The sequence below is a fragment of the Gastrolobium bilobum genome, unplaced genomic scaffold (assembly GCF_033153095.1).
Source record: "Gastrolobium bilobum isolate Gb01-03AN ecotype WA unplaced genomic scaffold, APGP_CSIRO_Gbil_v1 utg3209, whole genome shotgun sequence".
In the NCBI taxonomy this organism is placed as follows: Eukaryota; Viridiplantae; Streptophyta; class Magnoliopsida; order Fabales; family Fabaceae; genus Gastrolobium; species Gastrolobium bilobum.
Window position 1 is genome coordinate 562,257 of NW_026899772.1, and position 8,911 is coordinate 571,167.

An 8,911-nucleotide genomic window follows, 5' to 3' on the forward strand; every position below is an offset into this window, starting at 1 on the left:
AGACCCCTTCATCACGTAGAAGAACGAAGAAAAAATGAGAATAGGAACGGAGTGATAATTATTAGGGTTTTTGAGTTAGCATTGGACAGATCCACCTCCCAAAATACATTGCATAGTAATATAAAACTAATTAATAAATATTTAATAATTAATTAAAATACTAATACTTAAAAAAATAGATAACAAAGTAAAATCCATGTAAAACATTACAAAACGGCTCATAGTCAAATAGCACACATTTATTCATTAACATCTTACAATAGTGGTGAAAGTGAAATGCATTCTATTGATATTGATATATGACTGTCTTATTCTCGACAAAACTATATTAAAAAGCTAATCGACTGGCAAACAATGTGCAATACCACAACGAATTTCCTTTTATTAAGTGGTAGACGTGAAGTTGAAGTTAGCACAAGTAGTTTCCCTGAACAATAGGGAAGAGCTGAACCCAAGCCTTGAATTAGTCAAATCAAATTGCAAGAGATTGTCTTCTAGTTGATGGCCACCAATAACAATGGAAGTTGTTGCTTCTACACCTCCATCCACAAACGCAAGACAAGAAACCTCGTTGCTCACTTGTACCATAGAGTTTGCCCCGAAGATCCTCCACAACACATCCTTGCTTTGCAACACAAAGTCAATTGAGGGCACTGCAGGTCCAACCCTTGTGCTCCCCAAGCTCTTAGAATTGAAACATAGCTCAAAGGGCGCAACTGGCTTCACTTTTGGAACATCTGCAAGCTCTTTGGCAAATGCATTAACAAAAGCATGGTAGATAGAGGTTTCCATCACTGTGTAAGGATTTAGGGTGCTAATTTTAGTCCCACCCTCGCCCTCATCACCTATGGATAACAATGATGTGTTCAATGGGATGGGTTTCTCATTGATTCGTATAGCTTTCACTCCAATGAAATATTCTGCACCAAGTCTTGCATGGAAGATAGGCCCTGCTGAGTTATCTGGGTTTTTGATAAGTGGGGTATAGGTAAGAGATTTGGAAACATCAATGCCAGGAAGGAAAACATATGGGCCATCACCAAAGAACAAGACACCACTAGATGTAGTTGAAGAACTCAAGCAAATTGTAAACTTTATGTGGAAGCCAAAAGCAGAGGCAAAAAGGGAAGGCACCGAAATCTCATTCCTTCCAAAACCAGCCATGCCCTTGACTCCACTAGCAAGGCCTTTTAAGAGATCTGTGTGACCGCATGTGAAGAGAAAGTTAGGTATAGTGACCATCTTTCTAGGATTGGATCCATCAGTTGAATGGATTGAAACAACATCTAGTGCAACCTCACCAACTTCATTGATGTGAGTAAGAATGTTATTTGGGAAAAGGCTACATGTATTATAGTTGCATCCTGGCCTAGACAGAAAGCAGTCTCTACAAAATTTGGATCCTGTGATGTTGCATTGGGAAGTGTGGCAGTGGGCAGGGTGGTATGTGGTTGAGACATAACCCTCTTCGCAATCTACCCAAAGGAATTGACCACTTAGATCTAATGTTAGTTTGATAGGCACAAGAGGGGTCCTTTGATGAAGCAGGGTAACATATTGGCATGTCACAGAGTCTCTTGTGACCGGAAGAACAAGTGCCTTGGGATGATAGGAGGTGTTGGCTGTAGAGGGAGAGATGAAGGTTAAGAGAGTATAAAAGAAAAGGAAAATAGAAGCAATGGCCATGTCTATTTTCCAGAAATTGGTAGCATCTGGTTCTGTTGTGTGTGTGAATGGAAGAAGTGCTCTTTATCAGATCCAATGATTCAAGGAATCGTAGGTCAAATAACAGCTATGGTTGGCGATTTGGAATTCCGAATTTTTAATTTCTAAAAGTAAACGCTGACTAAAGTTTCCATGCCCAAGAATCTAGATGGGTACTTTTGTATTTACACTAATAAACATCGATCTCATCCATCACCTCATGTTGTTAACTACAATGTTAAGGGAAGATTCATGAATAGTTATGTACTACACCGTTTATAGAAGAGCGAAAATGATCAAAATGTAACACTCTTCGGAAAAAATTATTTGAATGCCATGGTTTGAATTTTTTTTTTTCAAAATATAATGTCACCTAACTCGATATAATACTTGACGAGTTTGGTGTGCACACATGACAGCAGACTTATGGTCACGTAAGCTGCTGCGAAACATAACGATATTATGTGACAAACAACTTCTGCCACGTGGCCTAAAATGTTAGGTAACGTGGCGTCTTAGGTGGCCAAAATCACTATACAGCCTAACATGTTATGTGTCATTCGTACAGCCACGCAACGCATGTGTGACATGTGACACAATCGAATCAAACCCGCTGCACTGTTCACCGATTTTAGTGGTCCTCACCACTCTAAAACCCATCCCCCTCCCTTTCTTGGGACATTGACCATACTGCCCTTTTCGAATATAATATATTTAAATTTCACGGAGTCGATTTTTTTTTAAACTGCCACAGCGCCTTAGTCGTTGCGGTAGTCAGCTACTATGGACGGGACATGTGTCACTTCTCTGGCTACCACGCAACCCAAAGTTGTTGAGGTAGTCAACTACTTTAGTTTCCAGCCACCGGAGAAGTGAAACGTGTCCCGTCCATATTAGTTGACTACCTCAGCGACTATGGTGGGCAGTTTGAAAAAAAAATTTGACTCCGTGACATTCAGGTATATTATATTAAAAAATGGGGTAGTATGGTCAATGTCCCCCTTTTCTCCCACTCTCTCTTGTCCTCCCTTTTTTTGTGAAAAATCGTTCCTCTTCTCTTTTTTTCTTATTCTCTCACTCGTCCCCCCTCCCCTTTGCACATTATCATTCAGTGTCCATTCTTTTTCCCAAGTTTAATTTTTTTTCACTACAATTTTGTTTACTGTTTTTATTTTAAATTCTGTTATTTTGATTGATAGATACCTTGTACACCAACCGGTTCCCATTGTCTCTCACAGGTTAGTTTAATTTTTTTTTTCACTATAATTTTGTTTTTTGTTTTAAATTTAAAGGATGTTATTTTATATGATAGATGAGGTGATATTTTTATTAGTATAGGAATTAAATCCTAGGATTGAAAATATATTTAGATATTCATTAATTTGCCAGTGTAGAAAATAAACCTTAAGATAGATAACATGATTTATATGTTTGTTGAATGAGTTAATATAAATAAATTCTAGGATAATTTTAATTATTGAATTTTTTATTTTGAAATAAAATGATTTAAGGAAAAATAATATTGGTTTGAATATTTTAGTTTAAAATAAATTATGTTAAAATAATTTAATTCATGACTATTAATTTAATTTACGTGTGTTAATTAATTTAAATTAAAGTAGGAGTGTTACCTAATGTAATTTAATTTAGTTTATGGTAAGTTAAAATATTTGTAACTGTTAAGGAATTTAATTTAATTTAGGACTGTTATGAATTAAATTAAATTTATGTTTGTTAATTATTTTAGTTTAACTCAGTCTATATTAATTTAAATTATTTTAGAACTGTTAATTACTTATTTTTAAGAGTGTTAATTAATTGTATTTAATTTAGTTTATGTTATGTTAAATTTTTTCAACAGTAATAGACTAAAGCAATTAATGAATCATTGTTATCACTTATTTTGAAAAAAAATTGGTGAAAAAAAAAAGACAACAGAAATTAACTGAAGAGAGAAACCAACTCACATTGATGCATGAAATGGGAGGGGGAAGTGGTGTATTTATTAAACTAAAAACGTTGGACTGTTGGGCTAGTTTAGATTTGACACACACGTAGAATGCTATGATACACAACACGTTTGTCATGTGTCAGAAAAAGTTGACACGTAAAATGCTAAGTGAGTTTGACACGTGTTAAAAAAGTTCACACCTAAAACGCCACGCTGCCTAGCGTTTTATGTCACGTGGCAGAAGTTGTCTGTCATGTAATTTCGCTGCACTTGGTTGTTGTCCTTACAGAAGAACCTTTTGTGTTTAAAGAGTATATATTATATCATATAGGCCCATTTTTTTCTTCTATTTTATACTGACTTAATTCCACAAACTTGTGATTTAGTAGTCACGAAAACTCTAATATCATATCATAATAAGCTATCATCTCAGCCTATGATGTACTGATACCGACTCGGGACACGGGACACGACACGACACGACATCCCGACACGTTAATTCTAAAAAATGTCATATTTCGACACGTTGGGACACATTTTGATATGAAATAAAAATTTTAATATATATAATATAAATTATATTTAATACATATAAGATTCCATAATAAGTCATATACCCAATTAAATATTTAAATTTCATAACATAAATATAAAAAAAATAATTTTTCGTACTTTGTTAATTTTTTATGTCAAATTTTATAACAGAAAAAAATTAATTTATAAATTATTTTTTTTAAATTTAGTTAATAAAATAAAATTAAGACTAAAATAAAAAGTGTCGGAGAGTGTCGGAACGTTGACTGCGTGTCAGAAAAAGTTGATTGTATGTCAAAAAACATATCAAAATATGTTAAAGAGTTGACCGCATATCCCAAAATATTAACCGCGTGTCGGACGTATCTGTGTCGGACACGAGTCCGACGCGCAATTTTTTTTAAAAAGCCATGTCTGTGCTTCTGAGATCTCAGCTAACGACTTAAATTATTGAGGGAAGACTAGGAAATAATTTTATATTATATCTCTTATCATACGCCACAACTGTTCTGCGCTAATAAAATTTGAATTTACTGTTAAGCTGAGTGCAGCACACGAAGCAATCAAGTTATGGCGTAAGGATTTATATTTGGATTTGATTTTTTCATGTTGCATGAGAATTTAATTCTTATGTTGTGATTCAACTAGTGATGAGCTTCATATATATATATTTTTTTGGTATACATGAGCTCCATATTTATCAAAAAAAAAAAATTGAACACAAATTAAAGTGTCACAACATGATAATTGAATTCTCATATAACATAAAAAAATATTTTCCCTTTATATTTAGATAAGAAACATGAAATAGATAATGAGCACATTATTGCACTGCAATTTGATACGAGCACATTCTGATTCCCCAACTCAAGTAAGTCGTGGCAGTCACGACTGAAAATTATTCCCCACCCCCACCCAACAGTATGATACAAGTCGTGGGTCTTTGGGGACGACCTCATTTAAATTCTATTTTTAAAAATAACTTAGTTAAAAACATTACATTATAAAAAATTTACCCCTAAACCTTTTTTTTTATGTCTACAACTTGCGCTTTGCACATTTCATTTTATACCACCTTAAAAATTAAGGTAAAACATACTTTATTTCCAATTAATTTGATACTCCTTCAATCTATTTTCTTAATTTTCTTTTTTATGTTACTAAACTCCACTCCTACTCTTAAGTTTTCTCGACCCACGTACATAAATCTCAATGTCTAGCATTACTCGACTAGAAATATAAGAAAATAAAATCCATTCGCAAGTTGCAACGTTTTCCCGTTATCTCCCATTCGTTACTTTGTCGGAACAGTGATCAAAATATCACTGTTCACCAATTTTTTTATCTAAATGTCAAGCGAACAGTGTTATTTTCTAATCTGCTGCGGGGGCAAGTTCGTTATCCAGTATAGCGAACTCGATTTACTAACGTGTCACGTTTCTAGTGGACACCAACTTGATTTTAACCAAGTTCGCCTACATGGTAGGCGATCTTCATTTTTTTTTATTATTATTTTTTTAAAATTTGATACTTGTTATTCATTAAAAATGTGACATCTCAGCAAATCGAGTTCGCTACACAGGGTAGCAAACTTGCCCCCATGGGATATTAAAAAATAACACTATTCGCGTAGCATTTAAGTAAAAAAATTAGTGAATAATAACATTTTGATCGGTGTTCCTAATTTTTCCACGTTTTCCCTCAGTTACGTCCAAGAGAAGAAGATTAGCACCGGCATGGGCAAAATCGTGTGTCCCATGGCACCCTTCAAGAGACGCTAGATATTTTTTTTTTAAAATTATGATTAAAACCTGTACGCAGAAAACAGTAACCTAATTTGGTGACTTTTTGTGATGGGAATTTGGACAGCATAAATAAAGAATCATTTGAGTGTATGACCCACCAACCCAACACCATTAGCAAACACATTTACACACATGCCCTCGTTCTCACCTAATATTTCTAAAGAAAGAGAAGAGAAGATAAGCGCAAGGTGTTATCCAGTCAGCAACCAAAAAGTTTGAGAGTGAACAACAACAGTACAACACAATAAAATAAAGAATCCGAAGAAGCCTTATCCAAACCTCAAACCCAAACCAAATTTCAGCCAAGCCGCGGCGAACCACAGCCGACAGACACCCACCCCTATCAACTACCGTACCAACTACCTCTCTGTTTTTGTTTTCCTCTTCTTCTTCTTTTTTCAGCCATGGCTTCCTTTTCTCTCTTTCTTCTTCTCTGTTTCTCCTCAGTTATGTGCTTTGTTTGCAATAATATCTGTCATGCTCAAAGCTCCTCTTTTGTTCTCCCTGTTACAAAGGATGATGAAACCCTTCAGTATTTGACCACCCTTTCTTATGGCACCCCTTTTGTGCCCACAAAGCTTGTGTTGGATCTTGGGGGTCCACTCCTCTGGGTTGATTGTGCATCCACAAACACCCCTTCATCTTCTCTTCTCGCAATTCCTCACCGTTCAATCCAGTGTCTCACTGCAAAAAGCCATGATGAAACTGAGCCTCAGACATGGCTTTCAAACCCTGTGACAGATCAAGACCAGCCATGTCAGATTCTCGCAGAGAACAGCATCACAGGGAAAAAAGCCATGGAAGGAGAGCTCGTAGAAGACCTTGTGGCACTCAAGTCAACGGAAGAGTCAAAATCAAGCAAGATTGAACCCACACACAAGGTTTTCTTCACTTGTTCACCCACCTTGCTCTTTAATGGCTTAGCAAGTGGTGCTAGAGGCATGCTAGGTCTTGGTAAATCTCGCAGATCTTTCTCATCACAGATTTTCTATTCTTTTAGCACACAGAGAAAAATCACTCTTTGCCTCTCATCTTCTTCTGGGTTTGTCCTATTCGGTAGCATGACCTATGAACCTGAAATCCTTAGATCTCTCACGTTCACACCACTTGTCACCGACCAAAACAAGATACACGCTTCACAGGAATATTTCATCAACGTTAACTCCATCAAAATCGGCGGCAAAAAAGTGTCTTTTAACCAAGATGGAAATGGTGGTACTCAATTGAGCTCGGTTGTGCCTTACACCACTATGCAGAGTTCGATCTATGCTAACTTCGAGAGTGCTTATTTGAAAGCTGCTATGTCTATGAACATGACTAGAGTACCTTCAGTTGCTCCCTTTGGCCTTTGTTTTAGCTCTCATGGCATTGGTAGCTCACAAGTTGGACCAAACGTGCCAGTTATTGAGTTGGTGCTGCAGAGTGAGATGGTTAAATGGAGCATATATGGGAGAAACTCCATGGTGCGTGTAAGCAACGAAGTTGTGTGTTTGGGATTCTTGGATGGAGGTGTGAACCCAAGAAATCCCATTGTGATAGGAGGATATCAATTGGAGGATGTCTTAATGCAGTTTGATTTTGATACTTCCATGTTGGGATTTAGTTCTTCCCTTTTAATGAGGCACACTAGTTGTTCTGGTTTCAGAATTGGTTCAATGCCTGCACAATCACTTTGACCATCACTTTGGTAATAATTGATGAGGCAAACTACATAGCTTTTTTTTCCTTAGATTATGGTGAATTATGAATAGTTTCAGTTTTGTAATCACCTTCCTTTTGGATTTTTTTTTTCTCCCTCGCTATATGTGTATACTACTGCTTATGGCGATGGCATTTTTGTTTCAATGTTTGTGATATTGGAATCTTTGTCCTGTATGAAAAGAAACTTGATCAGTTGATTTCCCCCATTTTTTTCATTTTCTTATTTTTGTCTGTGTAATAAAAAAGGCATCTCATTGAGGAATATTATTGATAGTGGGAAAAGCATATCCCTCATGGAAGGCAAATCAAAGTAAAGATGTGGCACACTACCCAAAAAAGAAAAGAAAAGATTTGGCACATAGAATATATCTTTTTTATTCATTCATGAGATAGGAACAAAATATTACAAAGGAGTAGTATTTCCTACAAAGTCAGGCTCCCGGAACCATTTTCCTTTCGTTTGTAAGTCAATTCAAATAATTTGAGCCCCAGAATATTAGTAAGAAATCAGGTCCACAAATACTGCTATATATGGTCGGTGGTATGATTTTTTATTTTAAACTTATTGTGCTTAATAATTCGAATTTCAATTTAAAATTAATTTGATATAAATTTAATTTTATGTCAGAATAAAAGTTGGTGCATCACTCTTTTGATTAATATTTTCTCTAGAAATTTGGATGCCAAGAGAACGAAGCATGACCCCAAAAAGAGAATCATCCCAAGGCTATTTCAAAGTAGAGACCATACTTTTAAGTGACAATTAAAAAATATACGAAATAATTTTATCTCCTATTTACATATAAAAATGTGTGAGATTGATATATATTTTTTTCTCTTTATTTTTATATACCTCACATGTGGTCCATATACTTTTATGTGTGATAGAATATAAAATTATATCTATAAACATTAATCTCATTATAAAAAGTGTTACAAGGACGACTTATCAACCGGGGCCAGCAACATAGCTGTTTTCCAAAACAACAGGCGATTATGTTTATAGAAGATTCGTAATCTAAAAATGATTCAATTTTAAAGTAGTGTTTGGTTGAAGTTTTTGGTTAAGATCCCCCATCCATGATGTTGTCTTTATTTGGTAGAGGGTTTATAAAAACTTACCCACCAAATCCTTTTGGCCAGCAATTGAAAATCAAATGCAAAAGGAAAAAGTGTATATCATTTTAAAGGATGTAAAGTTATGTCATTTTAAGTG

The 8,911-nt window shown here is 35.2% G+C and overlaps 2 protein-coding genes across 2 annotated transcripts; one reads left to right on the forward strand and one right to left on the reverse strand.

The window, feature by feature from the left end:
* Window positions 1-384: 384 nt before the first annotated feature.
* Window positions 385-1,686, reverse strand: LOC133293313 (probable aspartic proteinase GIP2). Its single transcript, XM_061491860.1, has one exon. The coding sequence runs from the start codon at window positions 1,684-1,686 to the stop codon at window positions 385-387; it is 1,302 nt and encodes a 433-aa protein (XP_061347844.1).
* A 4,523-nt stretch (window positions 1,687-6,209) lies between these two features.
* LOC133293362 (probable aspartic proteinase GIP2) lies at window positions 6,210-8,177 on the forward strand. The gene has a single exon (XM_061491925.1). The coding sequence runs from the start codon at window positions 6,399-6,401 to the stop codon at window positions 7,668-7,670; it is 1,272 nt and encodes a 423-aa protein (XP_061347909.1). The 5' UTR covers window positions 6,210-6,398; the 3' UTR covers window positions 7,671-8,177.
* Window positions 8,178-8,911: the final 734 nt, after the last annotated feature.

Excerpts from the sequence above, each read along its gene's own strand:
- LOC133293313 (XM_061491860.1), bottom strand. The coding sequence starts at position 1,686 with ATGGCCATTGCTTCTATTTTCCTTTTCTTTTATACTCTCTTAACCTTC.
- LOC133293362 (XM_061491925.1), top strand. The coding sequence starts at position 6,399 with ATGGCTTCCTTTTCTCTCTTTCTTCTTCTCTGTTTCTCCTCAGTTATG.